Raw genomic sequence first — 23163 nt, 5'->3', positions numbered from 1 at the left:
CCGCCAATGGGAGGGGGAGCGGGCGGGCCGGCGGCGGCGGAGCGGCGCGCGGCGCGGCGCGGCGGGGCCGCCATGCCCGCGATGTACAAGGTGCGGCCGCTGCACGGCGCGGGGGTGCTGGCGGAGCACCTGCCCACCTGCATGTACCCCCTGCCCAACCTGCACCGCGCCCCCGGCGCCGCCGCGCCGCAGGTAGGAGCGAGGGGTGTGCGGAAGGACGTGCTCAGGCTGCGGCCCGCGGTGCGCGCCCTGGCGAGGTCAGGCATGCGGCCGCTGGGCCGGTGTTCCCTCCGGTGAGAGCCCCAGCCCCTGGTAGGGACCGGGAGGAGCCTCCGCTGCCGGAGAGCTCCCGGGGCCGAGCCCCACCGCCTCAGCCCGCAGGAGGGGCCCTGGCTCCGCCTCACCGTACGCGGCGCGTCCGAGGGTTAAATAAAATCAACGTTTTCAGGAATTTCTCTGTAATGTTTTTAGAGCCTTCAGTAGTTCTCACTTTGACTTTTCTGGGCTGTCGCGTGTGTCCCTGTCGCGGTTTTTATGTTTGAATGGCCTTGCCGAGCTCCGTGGCAGCCCCGTGAGGGTGCCCAGCAGGCCTCGTGTCCTGCTGCATCATCGCTCTGCTGGCTCAGCTCGGGTTTGAGCCAGCTACGCACCCTCTGTTTCTAGTCTCAGTTTCTTTGCCTTAAATAAGACAAAAATGCCAAATACTGTGTTACATAGGTCTAGTTGAACAGCCTCTCTTCAGTGCCAGGAATGGCTGGAATTCTCACAGGCCGCTCATGGCCAATTTTAGCTCGATGCCATCGCGGATTTGCTGTGCCCTCACTCATACGATGGTGGAGATACTGAGTAGGAGTGACTTTGGGGCAGAACTTAACAGGAACGAAATGCCTTCCCATTGCGAAGTATAGAATTGTGTGCTAACTAAATAACTATCACTTAAGAGGTCTTCCCTTGTCTTTGAGAGTATTATTTTAAGTGGGTATAAAGATTTTACTTGGATACCTTGTTTATATCTTCATGCATGATAGTTTGGATTTTGTTAATCCTTATTAAGGATGCTTAGAAACAGGCTATTTTAAGATATTTCTTTAACCTTAATTTAAGCTTTTAGACTTACAACCTGCCACAGGAATATATTTTTCATCTTCTAAAAGAGATTGTAAGATGTGATACTTGTGAGGTAATTTGAGATAAAAAGCTGCATTGGTATTAACATGTAACAAAGCCCACAGTCTTTTTTTCCCACTATAATTTATATTCTCCGAAACAAAGACCGAATCCACACTATACCATCCATCTAAACCTGCAGGGCTTTTTACTTTTATTAGATACCTGATTTGTCAAAGTTTCCTTGTTTGGCTGCTGTACCACAAACCCATCTGCTCTTCTGGGCTGAAAAGAACTGACAAGCTTTGGTTTTTAGTCATCCTTCAGCACTTCACTGCCAGCTCTTGCCTGATTTTGACTGTGTTAAAGAGTTTCCTGTAACTAATGGTTAAAAAAAACTGTTAAGTGGGAATATTTCAGGAATTGATTAAATACACCATCTCACCACACTCATACAGACAAGAGACAACTGATAGGCATAAGCCCATGATATTCACAATGGCCTGACTATCTGAAGGGGTTTAGTCTTTAAAAAGTTAATATTCAGTGAGCTGTGGACTATTTTGACACTGAGCTGAGTGAATGTTTGCATGGCCTTGTTTTTTCCTCTCCTGTAGGAAGAGGTTGACCCATCACTTCAAGCACTTGAATCCCGCCAGGAGGAGATTCTGAGGCGCCTGTATGAATTGAAGAGTGCTGTGGATGGGCTCTCCAAGATGATCCAAACCCCGGATGCTGACTTTGATGTAACAAATATCATTCAAACTGATGAATTTTCTCCTTTGACAGCAAATGGAGCAGATTTAGATCTGATGCTTGGAAAGGTGAGTTTAGTTGTGCAGTTACATTAGTAGGCACTTTCTCAAGATTCAATTTTCAGCATTGGAAGGGGGGCATTAAAACCTGGGACACTCAGAACTCCATATATAACCTACAATTACCATTTCATTTTGGCCATCCAGATTATAGATACAAACATTTATAAATACTAGTTGTATATATGCTCATTTGGATATAATTTCAAGTGAGAATAGGTAATTTTGAAATTTCAACAGTTGGTTTCTTGTTTGTTACTAAACTGGAAACTTTAACATTGGCTTCATCTTGGAGTAGAATTTACCTCAGTCATGTCCTTGAATTACATGACGAGGAAGAAAGATGTTTAAAGGTCTACACAAGTTTTAAATGTCCAAGCTTGACTTTATTTACTTCAATATTGTTGGAATTTCAGATACACACATGCATGAATGTGTACAGTTTGGTGTCAAATGAAAGCAATAGTTATGAGTATGATCTGGAATGTGTCTTACCTGCTGAATGTTTTATTTTCCATTCAGGATTATGGTGCCCTGAAAGATGTTGTCATCAATGCAAATCCTTCTCTACCTCCACTGTCACTGTTAGTGATACACAGTCTGCTTTGTGAACGGTACAAAATATTGTCAGCTGTTCACACACATTCATCAGTGAAAAGTGTGCCAGAAAACCTCCTGAAATGCTTTGGAGAGCACACTAAGAAGAAGCCACGTCATGAGTATCAGTTGGGCTTTACTCTGATTTGGAAGGATGGTAAGAATGAAATTTGTACATCAATATTTTACAATAGGTGAGAAAATGAAACTTGTGCTACAAACCCTTGCACACAGATGCCTCAATGTCCCTGTGCTGACATATGGAGATGAAGAAGCAGGAAATATTTTTGTTCTCTTTTCACAGCTGTGAACCATGCTGGGCCAGAAGAGTTACTACTGTTAAAATACACATGGCATGGACAGGGTTGTTTGTACCCTCAGGATTTTTTAAAATAAAAATGTTTTTCAGTTTCTACAAATAAGATAGCTAGATGAGAAATTATGGGGGAGATTTGGCTGAATTTTTGAAAAAATTATTTCTTTATCCCACAAGACTGAAAACTTCATCAGGTTAATGATATTAACAGTGGTGCTGGAATCAAAAACATGGAATTACCATTCTAGGTAATTTCTTTACTATGTCGTATTTACTTTTGTTTTCTTCTGTTAATTTCAGTCCCCAAACCCCAGATGAAGTTCAGCATTCAGACCATGTGCCCTATAGAAGGAGAGGGCAACATCGCTCGATTCCTCTTTTCCCTGTTTGGGCAGAAGTACAATGCAGTTACCTCAACTCTGATCGACAGCTGGGTGGACACAGCCCTGTTCCAGCTGAAGGAGGGCAGCAGCAAGGAGAGAGGAGCAGTGCTGCGCTCCATGAACGCTGCCCTGGGCAGGAGCTCGTGGCTGGTGGGCAATGAACTGACGGTGGCAGACGTGGTGGCGTGGTGCGCGCTGCAGCAGACGGGCACCGCCAGCGCCGCCCCGGCCAACGTGCAGAAGTGGATGAAGTCCTGTGAGAATCTGGCACCTTTCAGCTCTGTGATGAAGCTGCTCAAGTGAGCCTGTGCCCTTCATCGTGCTGTTGTTTTAATCTTGCTCCACCTCATGCCTGCTGTAATGTTTGAGTCCTTTCTGAGATGTATTTTAGGAGTTACAGTTGGACAGAGTCCTAAAATAATAAAAGCATTACAGCTGCCTTTTGGGTGTGACCTTCCTTTTTTGTAACCCTTGCGTAACACGTTTGTTCAATGGCTAAGGTATGTAAATTAATCCTATGTAAATATAAGCTGTGCTCTTAATTTTCCACTGCAACAAGATTCCTTTCTCAGTAGCCCTTGGTCAAAGGAAAAGGATAAATGCCTTTTAAGAACAGACAGCCAAATAAAAATGCATTGAAATATTTTATGTAAAAAAAGGAACATTTTATATAACTTAGCACACAATTGAGGTTAGTTCTCCCTGTACTTAAACAGGAGAGCCTAGTCTTGTTTCTTCATCTTGCTCTTCAGAAAGCAGTCTTATTGTCTCCCTCAGCTTCTCTATTTCCTCTTCTTGCTGTCTCACCTTCTGTTGGAGGTTAGAAATAACCTGAAAATAAGAGTCAGTTTACTTCATTTACAGCTAAGCAAGGTAAAAGCCTCACTGACCTACTCGAATTGTGTTTGCAATCCACTACAGCCACAATGCAGCAGCACTCAGCTATTTTACATTCTTGATACTACAACTTAATCCACAAAGCAGTGGGGCGTGGAAAGGAAAAATGATTAGAAGAATCTGCAGATGTGATGAAAAGATTTGAAAGTTTTTCTGACTTATAAAAATACCTCTCAACTGTCAGTCTTCAGAGAAAAGTTGCCTAGAGTTAATGACCATTGCAAAGACACCAGAAATAATACAGTGGCCTAAATACTGTAATCAGAAGAAGAGTCTTAAGAAGAACATGCGATTAAATTCAAAGCCAAACAGATGTAATGCAGGCAGGGATACAAAGGACACTTTCTTTCTTTGTTCCTTCAGGCTGTCGGGGTTGGGGTTACCTGGTCTGTGGTGTGGAAGAGTTCACTGTCGCGCAGCTGCACCGCTGTCGGGCGCTCTGCGGCCCTGGGGCTGCTGAGGAGCTTCACGTACTTGGCCTGAGTGGGCCATTTCTTGTAGAAAGCCTGAGGAATCTGGCCAGTCCTTAAACGTGTAAGAACTTCTGTTCTTTCCATTTCTGTTCCAAATGGCTGGAAGAGTTCTAGCAGGATAACACCCAGGCTGTACATGTCTGACTGTTAATAGGATGAAGAGAAAGAACTGCTATTTTAACTTCTTTTTCTCATAAAGTCATTATAAAGTTTCATAACAATGAAGTTTCATGATGACATGAAGAGTATCACGACACAACTAAAAGAACACAAATTCAAACCTATATACATTCTCATATTAAAAAAATAAGTTTTGCTTTAATAGCAAACGAGAAGGCAAAGTTGAAATCTGTGTTTCAACAAAAACACTAGGAGTCACAGTAGGAGGAATATTTATGTATTTATCAAATATGTATTTGCCTGTTGAAAGGCTTGATTTATTTCTATTATCCATCACATTAATAGAGAAAAGAAGAAACAAAACAAAAGTTCTGTACCTTGAAATCATAGTGAGATCCCTGCAGTTGTTCTGGTGAGGCATAGAGGCAGGTCCCCACTCCTGAAGTATGTGCCAGTCCTTTGAAGGGCAATTGAGACTTATTAAATGATGTTACCCTTGCAAGTAACAGTTTAATGATTTTAATACCATAGAAACTTAAACACTGAAACCCATTACACTTTCTTTTCTTACCATTTATCCTTTCTGTCTGAAACCACTGGTCTGCATCATCCCAAAGAAGGTCTTTGCAGGCTAATCCAAAGTCACCTATTTTTACCTGGTGATCTGATCCATGTAGAAAGATATTTCTAGGCTGCAAATGAAGACAGAATATAATTTTAAAATATGTCTATATAAAGAATTACAGAATTTCAGCTATTTTGAAGTCCATAAAATCCAGTGTTTCACAGGTATAAGACAATTATTTAACATTTATTAGTAGTGGGACAGAAAAAACAGTCATTGGTGATACAAATCATGCGTTAGCAACACCATTTGGATCAAAAGACCACATACCTAGAAGGATCTAGGAAAAAAAGTAAGAAAAGCAGAACAGAAAAAAACCCTAGCTTTACTGAAAAGATGAAGGGTTTTTTCCCCAGCAAAAACCAGGAAATGTGCAGAACAGTAAACAGGAAAAGGCAAGAGTGAACAGTAAATTCGACCAACCGATGCAGCAGGAAGGATGACTACATATCATTGGGCCAGACATAATACAAACCAAAATCCATTTTTCTGTTTGATAAGCAGCTGCAATATGCTACTTGGTTCTGGGAAAAAAAGCCATATTATGACAGACTTTAGATCTCTGACTCAGAAAACTGGAACAGTTTTTATCCATATATTTTGGTTTTAAGACCACTAAGGACGAGAAATTCCAAGCATTATGTATCTAGAAACATCCCCCAACTTGCTCAGGTGGCACAAAGGAAATAGTTGGTCTTTTATTAGTGTATAAAGGAGATGTGAATAGTTTAACAAGAGATGAGCAATCTCCATTATTTTCCTTCATTCAAGACAGATCATATTTTAAAGATGCAGCAGTTGAACAAGTTGCTAGGCTTCTCATATCCACTGAAGTAAAAACATATCCAGGAGACCCACCCACTGGGCTTCTGTTCTCAGAAATTCATACACAGAAAGACTTCCTTAGAATATTATCCCAGAAATTACAGTCTCTGCTAGATATCTGCAAAATCACCATTAGAAGAATACATGGTGAAAACCGTAAAAACTGGCTCAAAACTAGCTTTGCAGTAACTGTATGGAATTCTAGAATTCTTTATATAATTACCAGACATTGGAAAATAAGGCCATGATGATTCTAAATGGGAAGGCAAACTGAAAAACTGTTCACCCTGAAACATTTGACAGAAAAATGAACATTGATCCACAGTGAAAACTGTGATTTCAAGTAGTTCCAAGCTTCCACATGTGAACTTTTAATAATCATGATTTCTTCATAGAGCTGCTGTATCAGATGCAGAAAACCTGAGCAGGAAGCAAAGTAGGAAAACACACTTTCACTTCCTTGCTATTCAGGTCTGTCAGTAAGCAAGCAACTAGAATATATTTTCAAAAGCTAACTGTATGCAGTTAGCAAACTGAAGCATAGTCAAGGGGCTTTGCTTATTTTTGTGATTACCTAAAATATATTTTTTTAGGTAGTTAAGTTTCTACCCTGGTTAAGGAAAGACTGAGACAAAAGAAGACCAATCTGACTATGCCTCTTTCTGACAGGAAAATGGCTTTAAAGGAGAAAAAACCTCCAGAGCTTAAAATCCATTTATAAGTCACTGAGTACTATGCTGATAGTAAAAAAAGTATGGCAATGCTATAGAGGAGATCATGTATTTTTTCATATGTAACAACTAAATTCTTAAGAGCCCAGGCCATCTCTATGAAGGCAATTATTCTCTCTATCCATTCTCCCACAATGTCAACTGTCTCTGTTTTCTTCAAGCTCAAGTACCAATGTGATGGACTCACTTTGATGTCTCGATGCATCACTCCCATGCTGTGGATGTAGCAAACTCCTTCTACAATCTCCTGGAAAATCTTCATTGTCCAGCGAGCATCCACGAGGTGGTATGGACCTTAAAACAATTTAAATTATTTCAGTTAGTTTCATTGAGTTATGTAAGATTATGGCGGTGTGTCTTGTTGAATTCTGTTTATTTATGTTGTGGAATAAATTTTTAACAGAATGAGCGTATTTTAAATATGGATTTTGCCATGCTTCTCTCAAAATACTATTTCTGAATCAGCAAAAAGTCACTAACATCAAAATTCCAAAAAGGAAAGTTCAGGAAACATGAACATGTGTCCTCCTGAAAAGGAGCTATCAGATAGCTATTTGATTATGAACTTAACAAACTCTTTACTTTCATGTAATTCTTGACCTAGGATGCAAAATACAGTTCCAGATAAAATCATACCAATTTATGTAGTGACAGGCTGTCTGTATTGCTTTACACTCTTCTTGTTTTGTTCCTAATCCTGCTGCTGCTATGCTACCCTCTGAAATTATTCAGTCTCCTCTGGCTGTATCTGTCCTCAATAAACTTAGCACCTCCTTGTTTTGACCATTTTTCATATTACTGTTTTATTAAACTACATTATCTCTGTGCTCTAATGACCCATATTTAATGTGCCTTTTTGAACACTCATCATTTACTCACATTTGGATTTCTATTTCTTCATGTCTAACCTATGATAACATTCACCTTTTACATGAAAATGTGTGAAAACAGCATTTTACAAGCTCAAATGCCATCTTAATTCTGTCATTTCCTGCCCAGGAACATCATCTTTTAGCTCATGAAAGCTGAAAGATTATGATTACAGGAGAAATTAGTGGAAGTCAGCTGAGTTTGCTGATAAACCTGTATCTATGAATGAAAAGAACAGATTTGCCTTAATAGTGATTAAAACCAAGATAAAACATTAATCACACATTTTGTTTTACAACCTGATGTGCATATGCTGCTTTTATACACCACCCCAGAGAATGGAACCTGCCTCTAGTGCTTTAAGAGCACTGGATTTGTTTTTCCATCTGTCAACAGTTACTGATGACTGCTTGGTAGGAGGGCATGAGAACCCCCTGGTCACTCAGAAAAAGTCAATGTTACATTCTTTAACCTATTACAAATTAACCTGTCTGGATCAAATGATATAATTGTATTTTCTCAGCACATAAATTAGCCTTTAACCAGCTCTCTGAGAAGCAGCAGATTCTGTCAATAAAAAACTCTGTTTCGAAGAAGGAGTATTGCCCAGACACTGATCTCCCCTGGTAACAACTATGCCTCAGGCATTCAGTCTTTCCTTTTTGAAGAGCTGTCTAAAACTCAGATTTTCAATTCTTTTACCACCATCTATCATGCAGAAATTCAATACAGGCTGCTATTTGATTAAGTGAATAAGGAATTTAATGAAGATCTGTATTATAAGCTGCTGAAGTAAAATAAAATTAGATAACTGCACTTCAAATTATCAAAAAAAAATTAGATTTAAAATGAATAAGACAGTGATGAATCTTACTAGGAGTGTCCTCTGATCTCTTGCTGTATCTTTTATTACGGTCAGCAATCCAATCCCACAAGGATATTTCACACAACTGCATTTGTATATGAAGCATCAAATGATACTCCACCTAACAAAAAAATAATGGATCATAATTTTGCCACTGTAACATGAACAGTATTTCCTTATTTTCTTGAAAGCAAATACACCCAAAATTTATTAAACAAAAAAGCTCTCCAAAAACAGGTTCCAAAAGGACATCAAGTATAATATCAGTAATCTATTGCACTAAAGTAGCAGATGCAACAATGCTATCTAGTTTGGGGGAGTTTTTTACTTGTTTCTCAAATTTTAGCAATTGTTATATGATAAATGCTAACAAAACTGCCAGATACATCTTTAATATTCAAATTAGAGTCTGAAACCTTCTAGAATTACTAAACAGAGGTTTATTCCAGCTTAATCGATATCAAATAGCAGGAAAAAAAATCAACTTCTTGATAAGGAATTTTATGGAACCACGGTACTGTTTAGGTTGGAAAAGACGTTTGAGTCCAACTGTTTGATTTATTACCATGAATATGTAACTCAGTTTCTAGTAATGTATCAGTTCATCTGATAACCTGGACAACTCAAGCAGACACCTTTAAAACTGGGTTCTTGCAAGAGGGAACTGCAAGTGAAAGCAAAAGCATGAAGCATTCCAGAGCTGGCAGTGTTATACAAAACAGATCAGTGGTATGGTAGAAATGACAACAAGGTTTTAGAAGCACAAATGCTTCCCTGCCCAAATCTGCTTTTATCTCTTTCCCACATACTCCTAACACTGCATGGGCACCCCGTGACATACCAGGACACTTTCATCAGTGACAGCTGCTTTAGCTTTCATTAGCGAAAGCTAAAGATTTTCCATTTTGATGGGGACGTTTAATGCACTTTTTCTTCATGCAAGTACTTTGAAAGGACACAAGATGCCTAACACATGGAAAGTTCCTCAGAGATGCTGAGCTTTGCCAGCTTCTCTGGTCAGCTTCCTTGTATAGATGTTATCTGCTTAAATAAAAATTGTCTGAACTTTTGGCTCTACTTGCAGTCATTCCATTCTTTTAAATTTATTGTTATAAATCATTCACTTCCACTGTCTACTGAACTACTTTAAAAACATCACAAAATGAGAGAGCAGATAAGTATTTACCTCAAACTCTCCACAGAGTGCTACCTCATTTTTGGAGCACCCTTCAGAGCAGGACTTGCTTTCAGAGCAGGACTCGCCTTCAGTGCTAGCATCTGGATCCAGACTGGAATGAGGTCCCCGTGTTGAATGATTGTCCACATCAGTTGATAAACTGTAAACATTATTTTCTTGTAGTTCTACGGATAATTCACATTTATTTGGTTTCACAGACTCTTTGCTATCACTGTTTGAGAAGTCATTCCTTACATCCATGTTCTGCACTGATTCTCTACGCACATTTTTAAGACTGGTGCTGTCACAGGAGTTCTTTTCTTGTGAGGTAAGGTCAGCAAAGATAATTGAACTATCACTTTCCACACTCTGGATTTGGCAGTGATCACTGAAAATAACCAAGGGAGAGAAATCCAAATAAGTACACATTTTCATACCATCTATTTGTGAATCACCATACTGAATTTTTTCCCCAGTTGCAAACAGCAATCCCAAGTAAGAGTTCAGCTGCTTCCCCACATAAAACTCCAGGATTACATAACTCAGTGCAGGCTCCAGCTGATTTAATACCTTCTAGCAGCAGGGATTTTGGACAGCTGTCCCAGACAGCAATGTCTCAGACACACAGCTGAAGTTTAAGTTTAGTATATTTTACCTCTGAGATTAGTAATACTCACTTGCTACTCTCTTGCTTCAAAAATAATGGTTGCAACTCCATTGTTGTTTTACCTGTTGGATATAAAGATAAATATGGTATTTCACAAAACAAAGAATGTATCCGTGATTTTACTAAAAATTACCACTTAAGCTAGAGCATCTCATTGAATTTAACTTTATTATGTGGGGATAGCTTTGGATTACCTCTATTTCTGCTGCTGCAAAAGGGGCTTGTTAAGTCTACTAAGAAGCTACCCTAGTATGCATTTCATTTATCTTTAAATAGAAAATATATGTTGTACAAAGTTATTAAAAGGGTTGTATTGGACTTTCTTGGATATTTACTTAGACTTCATCTTTCAGAAGTCAGCCTGTTCAAAGTCAGGGTTTACAACGTACAGAATAACACACAGTTAAAGAAGCAGCTCCACAAGGCATCACCCTTCACATCACACTGCTGCTGTTTGCTGTTTGAAGACATGTGATTTCTTAGAAATAATTGTCATTAAAATTGCATTTTTATATGAAAAAGCTGTTTTAGCACACAGAAGCAAATATAAAACATCAGTCTTGTAAGACAACGGAAACAATTAAGTACCACAGAAGCTACCTACAGATTTCATTATGCACTTCCATTACCACCATTAAATACTTATGAAGCACCCCTAGCATTAAACAGTTGCTTCCCTTGAGATTCTCTGGATCATTGGTTAAAAAGTTTTGCCTGTTTTACTCTACTGTCAACTTCCTATGCATTTCTGCATTTTCTTTTGTGCTTATGGCTGGCTGGGCATCAAGTCAGTGATTTGGAAAGCAATAAAGTTATACAGAGCATAACCAAACTTCCCACTAAGAGAGGATCAAAAGATTTAATTGCTAAAGGCATTCCAGGAAAGGACTAGAAAGGGACCAGTGGATTAGGGTTACAAAGGGACCAAAGGAGAGAGTGTGCAAAGAGCTGAGAACAAAGAACCTGAAGAGAAAAACAGAGAAGAAGGTGTAAAATGAACACAAAAGTAGATAAATTCTCAATAGTTACAGACTGTAGCTGCTACACAAAAAAATCCAATCGCTCTGTCAGTGCAGGACTACGAAACACAATTTAAAAAGTCTAACTTGGAGAGGTTTTGGTGGGGGGATTTTATCATTCAAAGCATATATTTCCAGGTTCTTCCAGTTTTTCTTAAATCTTTTCCAGATCCAAAGAGAAGCACACTAGGAGGCTTATTCTAGTGTTGCTACATCTCTGAGACTTCAAAACATGGTTGCAAATTTGTGGGGGTTTTGTCCTATTCATCACTTCCCCCCCAATATCTGAGGTGGCTCACTCCCCAGCATTCTCTCTTCTCCCCATCAACTCACTATTTCTTGCATTTAAAGGTTTTTCAATACATTTCACTGATCATCACACAACTTTAAAATCCTCCTCATTCCTTACCACAAGTAAAGCTAATATTTCCACAGTTCCAAATTAATCATTAAGTAACAGATAAATTATTTGGTACAGAGTATTTGGTACAGACAAATAATTTGGTACTATTGAGTGCATAGAAGGACCTGGTGATCACCTGTAATCTCCTTTTCTTTTAGTTCTTTAAGGAAGGGAAAAAATAGTCATTTTATCAGAGAAGTAATACTCTCCTGAAAATAACAGTGCAGAGGTTGTAAGATACAAGCAAGAATTACACAAGGAGCTGTACTTTCCTTTTGGATGTACTGTTTGAACTTGTTCCATCCAAGCAGTGTGATAGCCAACAATATTGGCATGCTGCAGCCCAGCCAGCACTTTGACTTCTCGGAGCACCTAAAAAGACCAAAAACCACAGTGTGACACTCCTTTATTCTGAGTGCTTAGTAAACGTGAAAGGTAACAAAAAGTAAGTTTCTTAGAGAAAAAAAAAAAAAAAAGAGATGAAATTGTTACAGTAACAGAAAAAAATTGAAAGCTTTAAAACAAATTGATTTTCACCATTGCAGAGATGATAAATTCAAATAATTAATATAGTTCTTTTAATGGACTTTAATGCATCTCATTTACTTATTTCCTACTACGTTTTGATAGGCTAAAACTCTTAGAAATTCAGAATGCATAAAAAATTATATTAGCTACCTTAATAAATTAGAACAGAATGAACTACAGAGGAGTTAAAACAGGACAAAATACAGGAAGAAAAATACCTTCACGCAATCTCTTCTTGTAGCCTTCTTAATTTTAATTTTTTTAATAGCATAGAACTGACCATCTAACTTGTTTCTGACCTGAAAACAATTACAATAAGAGAAAATTAGATGTTAATGTGCTTGGATTAATTAAATCTTTTTGAACTCACTATTTTCTAGAATTTTATTTTTGCACCCCATTCTTAGGGAGTATCACCTGAATCAGGGAATGAAACTGGGATTAGGCCCCTGCTGTAGGGATAGGAGAGGTCCTCATAACTGCTTAACAGGTCCTCAATAAATATGTGAGACCACTTTTGTCACTTCCATATGGCAAATACCTCATGGGGAACCTTAGGCTGGCCATGCACTACAAGTGCTGAACGTTGGCTTGGACAGTTTATGTTCACACTGAGGCTCATTTTTTAAAAGCAGCCACAACTAAAGCATTGGGGCGTGCAGAGCAATCAGTTCCAAAGCTGCTTAGAGTCAATGTATCGTGTTACTTCACATGTCAAATAAGGAGTTTTCATTCCCTTAAAATGGTCAAAATACACAAAGCAAAATTTCTGATGTATCCTGTTTCTGACAAACAAAACTAATTACAACTGAGCAGCTTTTGAAATGAAACACCAACTTTCTTCTAAGGTACAGATTTGCACCTCTTCTATTCAAAAACATTTGGCAGTACAGCTGAAACAGTAACTCCAGTTCAATTAACACCTAGATATAAACAGAGTCATTTTATATGAGAGGTAAAGAATACCTTGTATACTTTGCCATATCCTCCTCTTCCTAGCCTTGCAACCTCTTCAAATTCATTCAAGTATCGTGAAGTCTGTGCTTCAAAGAGAACTTCTTTTTCCCTAATGGAGAAAAGTTAGGCTGCATTAAACTAAATGACAACTTACAAGTAAGATACAGCTGTACACATTCTAAAAATATTATTCATGTTATGAAAAGAAGGAAGTACTTTGACATCACCATACTTTACCAGCCTGAGGTTCAGTGAGTACTGAAAACCAGCAGACTGCAAGAGCATGCATATGTGCTACAAATCCATACTCTGTTTTAACAGAGGTGTCCAGATCATTTATTTTACATTGATGCCTGATAAATCTTGTTCTCCTGAAAAGTGGCCCTGACTGCGAGAGTTGTACTGAAGAACAAATTATCACATCATTTTGAGGATTTGGAGAAACCTTTACATTGTTTTCTATGTTTCAGAGCCAAAATATGAAATGCAGTATTAATTAAATTGAGAGTGGAGCACAGAACTTTAGGGAAGGAGTTAATTTAGTATTTCTACATGCTTTGAATACATACCCAATTGCAAGAGATTCTCCATTATCAAGTTCCTATGAAACAAGAAAATCCAATATAAAAACGTGACATATAAAAGGAACAACATGTCTGCTGTGCCAGTGACACAGACAGCTTCATCAAAACAGAAACTGCAACCTCCTTCTTGGAAGAAAATGAGGTTCACATGCTGCAGAGAGCTTCAGCAAATTAAAGTATTATTATCCCACTGGTAATCTGTTAACATCTCTCTGCTGGAGAGATTACTGCCCTTTTAGAGTTCCAGTTCTGGCAAACAGGATAAAATGAGGGCTCTAAAATGTGTTTAAAACAAAATTAATTAGCTTAGTTCAAGCAACAAGATAAGGAAACAGGTCTGATTCAGCCTGAAATACAAGTACACAAACCACACCCTCCACTAATATAAATATGAGAGTGTTAACATAACCAACAACTTAAAGCTGAAAATGGATGGCTGTCAAAAAAAAGATGTAGCCATACTTAAACCTTGCAATAAACATCTTGCCTTTGTTTATTAACATTTAACTTGTTTTATTATTACTACTTAATAAGGTACAAAATATTGATGGCTTCAAAAACAGGTTTGCACCTATAGAACCAGAGCATGCCATCTCAAACAGCTGAGGAGTTATTGTGTATAATTATTAGAAAGACCCAATCCAATATTAAAATAACCCCTAAACAAAAGCTCCTTACTGCAGAGGTTGCCAAAGACCTGTAATAAAGCTTACCCCGTTAAGTATTTGTTGATTAGCAGCTTTCATCAGTTCAGTAACAGCTCTGTTGTGCTGCAGTCTTACAGTACTGAATTCATCACAAAAGACAAAAGGGGAGAGCAGCCCTGTTCTTGTGAAAGTCTGCTGAAGAACTGCACAAAGGAACAGAGAAAGGTCAGAAAAATATTAAATAAACCCAGCCAATAAGACCACATAAAGGTCAGAAAAACTGAACACTCCGTCCTACTCTAATGCTGTTCTCATACTCTTAGCAATTAAAATAATTCAATCCAAACTAGAGCTGCTCTATAGGAATCCCTTCACATAACACAATTAATTTCCATGCCTTCCAGCATTACAACTGCATCTCCTCTTCTTCCTCACCTCAGCAGATGAGTTACACAAACATCCACCCATTCACTTACGTTTGACTTTTGGACTAATTTTGGTCAGTGGAAAGAAAAATTCAAAGCAAGTTCACAATTATGAGGATGGATTTATAATGAAAAGTGGTAGTGTCAAGATTTTCTAATTCCCATCCAAACCCACACACTTGTGCACATACTCAGAGAATGAAGTCTCTCCCTTCCACCATCCCATTTTTCTCATTTGGAGTAAAACAACTATGGCAAACAAAAGCTCATAAATGCTGGCAATGGGTGCAACTGTGATGTTACAAATAGCATAAATTTTAGCTATGAAAAACACGTTAGATTTTATTGTCTACAGTCATGTAAAATAAGGACAAAATCCATGGATATGCTTTCTTAAATGCACAAAGTACATGCCTAAATGAACAAAATACTCATGATAAGTCATACACTAAGATTACTTTTAAAGTAACGCTTCACACTTAAAACTGCAAATTCCCTAAATGATATCAAGGGACTTTATGGCAAAATAAAGAACTTGTAAAGGTATTTTCACATATTTTCACAGAATATAATTCTGAAATATTTAGTGAAGACTCGACTGCAACTATTTCTTGATAAATATTTTATTAAATTCCTCTTCTACCAGCATTTTTAGATCACATTTAACAGTAATATAATTTACCCTGCTGCCCTTCTCACGATGCAACTCACATAATCTAGCTGGAACAGAGCTGTCTGATCCTTACATCTACAGCAATATTCTGTTACTGTTTTCAAAAATAAGACAAGTTGTCATCGCCAATTTAGTTGATTCAAGGCATTCATCCTCTTCACAGAATCATTCCTGTCCCAGCGGGATGAAACCTACAGCTTTGTATTGATATTAAACTGTAACTCTGCACAGAAGGGTCTGGTACATATTGCAGCAAGACAGTTTGAGAGACAGGAATGAACTCCTCTTACTAACTTCGGAACAAACCCCTGGAGTGAACCGGGTTGTGTGTGTACATATGGCAGAGATGTTCCAGCAGCGACACAAGCAGAAGCTGGTTCTGGATGGTCGAAGTGAACTTCACAAATTTTTGCGACCCATTTGCAACTCGCAGCTCCGCCGGCACATCGGACTCTGGAAGAGGACAGATGAATGAACTTAGGTCTCAGTACACACCTATGTACCAAAACACCAAAACAACGTACAGCCAGCCACACAGCTTCAACACCACCCCGCCTCACACGGGCAGCACCCGAGCTGCCACTGAGCCAGTAGCTTAAGAGGCTAATTAGGAACCTAATTAATTTTTTTAAGTGCACACGGAAAGCAGCTACCCGGGGAGGCCGAGGCGCCCCGTGCCCGAGGCAGGGGGAGCTGGCACGGCGGCCCCGGGGAAGGGCGCTGCTGAGGGCCTGCCCGCGCTTGCATCAGCCCCGCCGCTGCCTCGGAGCGCTGGGGAAGGACGGGAAGAGGAAGGCGGCGGTTCTGCCCTGCTGCCCTCGCTGCCAGCAGCGGCAAAGGGGCGATTTCCCCGCTCGCCCGCAGGGCTGTCCCCGGCCCCGCTTACCGTCAAAGCGCGGCTCCGGGCTCTCCTCGGGGAACTCGATGGCGGGCAGCGGCGCCCGGAGGGCCGTGGCCCTCCCGCCCCTCACATGCCGGCTGCCGGGGTCCCCTCCGCTGCGGCCGGCGGGGCCCACCCAGCCCCCCGCGGGCGGCTCCGGGGACCGGGCCAGCGTTTATGGCCGCTCTGTGGGCGCGGAGCGATAAAACATGAACTGGATGGATGAACCCGAGAGGAGAACCTTCGGCCCGGGAGGCGGGGACAGGCGGGCAGGAGCTCGCACCGAAGATCTGCGGCGGAGAGCGGAGCGTCCCCTCCCCTCCGCACGGGGACCGGCGCCGCCCGCAGCCCGCGTGAGCCCCGCGCCCGGACCGGGGGTCGCCGAGCCCCCTCTAGCGGCTCCCGGCCGCGGCACAGGGGCGGTGCCGGTCCCCGTGTGACCCGGAGGCGCTCGCTGTTCCCCCCGCCGCCGCCGCCGCCTCCTCTCCTCCCCCCGCCCGCCCGCCTGCCCGGCCGGCGCCGGGCCCCGGATGCAAGAGGCCGGCGGAGGGACGTCATTGTTCCCCGACGGACTGTAACAGTAGGCGGAGCGGGCCGGGCTGAGGCGGGGGCTGCGGCGAGGGGGACCCGGCAGCGCCGAGTCAAGCGGGGCCGAGCCAGGTAATGGGGCTGGGGGGCAGCGCCGGGCCCGCGGCGGCCCCGGCACAGCCCGGCGGCACCGCGTGCGCCTCCCGCCTGGAAATCAATGGGCCGGGGGGAGGGGCCGGCCCGGGAAAGGGAAGGGAAAGCGACCGGCGGGAGCAGCCGGCTCAGCCCAGCCCACCGCGCCGGGGCGCGGGCCGGGTGCTCGGCCGCTGCCCTCCTGGCTGGCGGGCAGCCGGAGGGGGTGGGACCCCCGGGCGGGGCGGGGCGCCGTCCCCAGCACGCGGCGGAGGGACCCAGCCCCGCCGCCGCCGCCGCCACCCCCTGGGCCGGCGGGACCGGCCCCCTCCCGGCGCGGCGGTGCCTCCGCGCCCGCCCTCTCCGCTACGCGCCGAGGTCCCGCCGGCGCCCGCATCTCCTTCCTCCTACTCCTGCTGCCGTCGGCGTGGGGGACTCGGCGAGGCTCCCCCGCGTCCCGGCGCAGGCAGGAGGGCGGCCGGGACGCCTCGGTCCCGCGGCGGGAGCGGCGCCGTGCCCCGCCTGGCCCCGCGTTGTTCCCGCCCGGCGCGGCGGTGGCGGCTCCCGCGGCCCCTCCGCCCCGTGCCCGGGGGGCTCCGCGCTCGCTTCGCCGCCCGCCCCCCCGCGTTGCCATGGGCACGGAGCCGCCGTTGGGCGCCGCCGCCGCGGTCCTGCCCCCGGGCCGAGATGGGACGCGGGCCCCGACAGGTCAGCACGGGGCCGGGCGGCGGAGGCGGCATGGCACCGGCGGGGAGCCGCGGGGCTGGGGGGCCGGGCGGTGTGCGGGTTAAAGGAAGAAGGGCGAGGCGGGAGCTCCTTCAGGGCCGGTTCCCGGCCCCCTCCTCGCCTTCGTGTCGGGGTGGGTTTTGTTTTGTGTGTGTTTGGGTTCTTGCCGCGCCGAGCGCGGACATGTTGCGTGCGATGCCCGTCCCTGCTCCTGCCAGCGGCCTTTCCCTGCCGGCATCAGAACATTTTCGGGACGCGGGACCCTTCGGAAAGGCAGAGCGAGGGAAAGCGGGTGGGTGCTGCGGGCTTGGCGCTGGCGGTACCGGGGCGGGCGGTTTGGTTGTGAGCGGGGTCCCGGCTCGGGGCCGCCCGGAGCGAGGCGCTCGCGGCCGGGGCTCGGTCCCGCCACAAGCAACGGCCCCGGCACACGGAGCTCGGAGCCGCCCCGCACCGAGCGCTGCCCGCCGCCTGCTCAGCCAGGGTAAGCTCCCGAATTGCTTTCACCTCTGCCGCCTTTCATTTTGTACCGAAAGTAAAAGCAGCGCGGGGTGTGTGTCTGTGCTCCGCGCTGCCCCGGGTTGTGTTCGCTCCCGGCGTGTGCGGTGCGGTCGGTGATGCAGCGAGGTGACTCTGCCGGGGCTTCCCCTCCAGTAGTTTCCTCCTGCTCCTTGTTTCTGGCTCGTGTGCTGCTCTTGTTTTTACACTCACTGCTGGAAATGTTTGGTTTGTAGTGAGATAAAGGCGCGTACTCCCTGGCTGAACGCGGTGCTGTGAACGGGATCTTGTATAAAACCCTCCTGAGTTGTGATTTATTGTATGCAAAGCGGAGACCAAACATAAATATTTAGATCCAAGTATTAACTGAGGCGTGTTGTGATGAGACGGAGAAAAAGGAATCTAAACAACGCTGATGCAACTCTCCAAATGGGAGGAAAGCAAGTGTTTGTTCTGTTTTGCCCGTCAGTATCAGACTGGGAGAAGTCTCTTATGGGAAAAGCACTCAGTACACATGGCAATGTGAATTTATGTTCAGCAGTGGTACAGAAACAGAACCTCTGTTCACAGTGAACAGTGGGAGAGCAAAAATACCTGTGTGATGTTGGTGCTACTTCGTCAAAGAAATTTTATATCCCAATTAATTATATTGATAGATTTTGAAAAAGTGGTGGATCTGAGTTATTCTTGACATCTGTTGATATTCGCAGGTGTTTAGCGTTTGATATCTGGTAATTAGTTATCAAAACTAAATTAGCAGCACTAATCAGTGCTACTCAGCTGTCAAAAATAAATTTAAAAGTACGTGGGGCTCCCTTCATTGGTCAGTATAAGGCCAAAGCTTTTTTGTGATAATATTCATGTGTTTGCGTTTCACTGCAGTCTTGATTCTGGTTTTTGTCCTGCAAATAAGTTCTAAGTATGTTGTTGAAACCCCTTCCCTTTCCATCAGGAAAGGCAGACGTCACTGGTATCTGCAATTTGGAGTCTGAATCTTACTTGAAAATCACTAAGGCCAAGAACTGTCATCTTAGTCTGAAATGGACAAGGATATCCTCATTTTTCAGTAAAATGAGTGAATTGTCAATTTTTTGTGTATTACCATCTCTACAATGGAAAATGTGTACAGAGTAGATTTTAAATTGAAGATTTGGAGGAGAAAAAAATCTAATTAAAGGTTCCACACATAATTTGTCCTTTGTGGGACTAGAAGTTCTGCAATTTACTGTGCTTTGTTTAATCTACCTGAAGTTTTATCATTAGCAATCAAGTTGTGCCATGAATCTGAAACTGCTTCATGCTTTGTTCTCTCAGTTATTTTAGTATTACAAAGCAGGTTATACTTTAAACCCTCAGTTAAGTTTATGGTTTCCCTAAACTTAAAAAGGCCCTGCATGATATAGTACGAACGACAGTAGTAAAAATTTACATATAGGGGTTGATAATTGATCATGTAATTGTTCAGCAGCTTGCTGTGCACACAAAATTACACATATTTAAGGAGGCACCATCTTGAAACATAATCAGTATTTTAGGACTTAGTATCATTTATTGCCTTTACTCTTGAGGGCTGAAGATTTTTTTTGCTTTCTTTTGCAGTCATTGTTTCTTTTTATAGTTTACATTCCTCTTTTGTTTTTCCCTGGCAAAACAACTTTACATAAGTAGAACTGAAAAAGATGCTTTTCAATTCAACTTCTTGGTTTATAAGTAAGCATTGTAAATGATGGGTGCAAAATACCACAAGGAGTGCTGCCAAAATTGTACCCAAACAAATACTTCTTGGAAAGGCAGTAGAAACCCAGGTGGAAATAAAATTGCAAGTGTTTTCTTGCTCTTCTTTCCCAAGATTTCTCAGAGCTGTATCCCATCCTCTGTGTCTTCAGGGGTGTGTGGTTCCCAGGAGTGGGAAGATGTTGGCCAGGCAATTCCTCCTGGATCTCAACAGGCCAGCACCTGATTGTAGCTTCTTTTAAGAAAAAGATCTTGGTGACTATAGTGGTTTAAAATCCCACGAAAGTGTAAGAAATGCCATCAGCCATTAGCTCAGCAGACGTTAAAAACAATATTGATACCGTATTTTTTTTTGATGGAAAAAATCTACTTAATATACTTTGTGTATTTAGTTGTGCATTGGGCGGGTTGTTTTTTTTTTTATAATTTTTTTGTTTTGTTTTGAGTTTTGGAGGTTTTTCTCCTTGTTTGTAATCCTTCTTAGCTGTTTAGTTCTTCAAGTTCTTTGAGGCTAAGTGACAGGATTTCTCTTAGTCTTTCCTTTCTGGAATGCTTTGGACGTTCTTATGCCAAACAGATTTTTTGCCTTGTTACAGATATGAACAATGACCATAGTTAACAAGCCAAAATCTTCAAAGTCTAAAAAATCTTCCTCAAGACGCTCTGACAAATCTATGAAACCCCGTACTAAAAAAATGACTTCACGCACTGCAAGTTTGGGCCGGGTACCTCCTACCGAAGATCCCAACAAAGTCTCTGTGGACAAGGGTCCTGGGGGGCATATTTATTGTAGATCATCTCAAAAATCAAAGCCTTTTGCCCAAAGAGATCTAGGTAAGTGTCTTCTGTCCTCTCTCCTTTTTGTTAAAAACAAAACCAATGTAGAAGCAGATTTTAGTTGTTGCATTGCTAATAAATGGGACTACGGCAAATCAGGAGTTCAGCCACAGACTTCAATTTTGTGCATCCCCTAAGGCAGCTGCAGGGATAAGTGTTGCAGAACTTGGGTTTATCTATTTAAGATTGATTTGTAAAGTATTTTTTATTTATGTAAAATCAAATAAGGGGAGCTTTTCATAATGCTGAGATGTACCTAGGTCTCTTCTGTTCTGGAGGGAAAAGTACATTTTACCATGTCTGTTCATGGTTTCCATTATTCACAAGTCTTTGAATAATAACACTGCCCAGGAAGAGATCTGATATCTGTGGGGTTCCTTTCTGTGCTGTTTACTTGTTTGTCTGAGTTCTTCTTACTGCATAACCACAAGTGTAAGTTTGTGGTTTAAGTTACAGTAAAGAAAAAATAATTTAATTAAAGGATTAAAGGATATAGAGATAAAGAAATCGGGTACTAAAATCAGAGTGGTAGTTTGTGTCTTCTATTTGAAGAATTAAAAAAGATGAATAAACTATTGTCCAAAAGAGAGTGTTGACCAGCAAATTCACATGGCATTGTTAAAGCTGTGCATCGTGTGTTGCTGTTTTTTGGAGCAGAGCTAGTTCTTCAGGCTGCTCCTGCAGAATCCTACTTTTTAAATACCCTCTTTAAAACAAAACCAGTACAACTCTATTTAAAACACCAATTTCTTGCAGTTGTTAATGATGGGATTGCTCCGCCACAAAGAATTCTTTTTCCGCCTGAGAAAATCTGTATGGATTGGCAACAAACACAAAGTGTTGGAGTTGGGCTGCAGAACCTCGGCAACACATGTTTCCTTAATTCTACTCTCCAGTGTTTGACCTACACGCCTCCTCTTGCCAATTACATGCTTTCACTCGAGCACACCAAGTCGTGTGAGTATTTTCTAAGACTATAAATCTGTTGGACAGCTCCAAAGGTAGAAGGAAAAACAGGGATTCTGTGAAGAAAATTCTTAGTTGTCCTATTTTGCCTGTAGAAGCAGGTTTTGAATGAGATCTTAAAGGTCTTTTCCAGCCTAAATGGTTCTATGATTCTGCTAACAGGAGGCTCAGAATTATAGGAGACAATATAAAGTGAATTTGTTAATTTAATGTGCCGCGGTAAAACTTAAAGAAAAGATCATCTCTTGCTTCATGTGAGTAATGAAGTACATTGTAAAGTTAGGCATTTGATGAACATTTGGCATTTGGGTTTCCTGCTGGTAGAAAGGTAATAAAATTTAGGATGTTGGCATTGAAGATTCTTAGTCTTCACAGCTGAGATACTGCAGTGCACTAATACTGTGATAAATTATATGTTCAGTGTTGACCCATTAAAACCCCCAAACATTCTAGAAAGCACTACAGACTAATCTCTTATGAACTCAAATAGAAATCTGGGGAGGGACTGTATTAAAATTTAGGCTGATTTTATTCTGAATAAGTAAGTTTGTATTTTTTAAATCCTGGAATTCGTCTTCTTTGAGTTTTGTTTTTATACTTGACTTTATTCAAGCCTAGGGGAGCTTCTTTTTATATCAATAAATGTGGGTTTTTTTCCTAAGGCAGCTGTATGCTTTCTAGTCTGGTATCCTAATATGTATTCCTAGAAGTCTGACTGTGTTTTATTCGCACATATAAAAATTATTTCAGTTAAGAATCATGGAATCATTGGAAGGAACCTTCAAAATTATGTAGTTCCAATCCTCTGGCATGGGTAAGGACACCTTCCAGTGGGAGCAGCCTGGTCTGTGATTTAATGAGATTAATTCTGTAGTTCTGCCCAATAAATGCTACAAAACTGTTGGGCTATGGACACCTTATGAGAAGAGAATGTACTACAGGGAGTGGACGTTGCACCCACAACTTAGATTATTATTATTTTGGGGTTTTGTTTTTATTTTTTTAGCAGTGTGTTTTTAACTAGAATGGGATGCTTTCTTCTTTCACTAGGTCATGTAGAAGGATTCTGTATGATGTGCACAATGGAAAGTCACATCAACCAGGTCCTGTGTTGTTCTAATAATGCCATCAAACCTACGTCTGTTATCAATGGCCTTAAAA

At 42.1% G+C, this 23163-nt stretch overlaps 3 protein-coding genes across 4 annotated transcripts in view; 2 read left to right on the top strand and 1 right to left on the bottom strand.

Annotated features, from left to right (window-relative positions):
- Positions 1 to 6: 6 nt before the first annotated feature.
- On the top strand, positions 7 to 3657 carry AIMP2 (aminoacyl tRNA synthetase complex interacting multifunctional protein 2). Its single transcript, XM_063414349.1, has 4 exons — positions 7 to 192; positions 1725 to 1931; positions 2445 to 2676; positions 3136 to 3657. Exons 1-4 carry the CDS (start codon positions 7 to 9, stop codon positions 3519 to 3521), a joined length of 1011 nt encoding a protein of 336 aa, XP_063270419.1. The 3' UTR covers positions 3522 to 3657.
- A 186-nt stretch (positions 3658 to 3843) lies between these two features.
- EIF2AK1 (eukaryotic translation initiation factor 2 alpha kinase 1) lies at positions 3844 to 17223 on the bottom strand. Its single transcript, XM_063414350.1, is given in 16 exon segments — positions 3844 to 4049; positions 4499 to 4732; positions 5086 to 5165; positions 5280 to 5400; positions 7077 to 7183; positions 8634 to 8745; positions 9811 to 10189; positions 10479 to 10533; positions 12163 to 12262; positions 12637 to 12717; positions 13385 to 13484; positions 13945 to 13976; positions 14673 to 14809; positions 15999 to 16157; positions 16591 to 16674; positions 16677 to 17223. Coding segments are annotated over 16 exon segments (2370 nt in total). The 5' UTR covers positions 17143 to 17223; the 3' UTR covers positions 3844 to 3926.
- USP42 (ubiquitin specific peptidase 42) overlaps positions 17110 to 23163 on the top strand; it is an 18127-nt gene continuing 12073 nt past the window's right edge. Inside the window, exons 1-4 of one of the 2 annotated variants that reach the window (XM_063414345.1) lie at positions 17110 to 17244; positions 20796 to 21033; positions 21793 to 21993; positions 23053 to 23163. In XM_063414345.1, coding sequence (XP_063270415.1) covers positions 20805 to 21033; positions 21793 to 21993; positions 23053 to 23163 — 541 coding nt within the window. In that variant the 5' untranslated portion in view covers positions 17110 to 17244; positions 20796 to 20804. Of the gene's footprint in view, positions 17245 to 17816; positions 17953 to 20795; positions 21034 to 21792; positions 21994 to 23052 lie in introns of those variants that run through there. The other variant, XM_063414344.1, reaches the window with a different exon arrangement.

Source organism: Prinia subflava, chromosome 17, assembly GCF_021018805.1.
Source record: "Prinia subflava isolate CZ2003 ecotype Zambia chromosome 17, Cam_Psub_1.2, whole genome shotgun sequence".
Lineage (NCBI taxonomy): Eukaryota > Metazoa > Chordata > Aves > Passeriformes > Cisticolidae > Prinia > Prinia subflava.
This window is presented reverse-complemented; position numbering and strand designations above follow the sequence as displayed.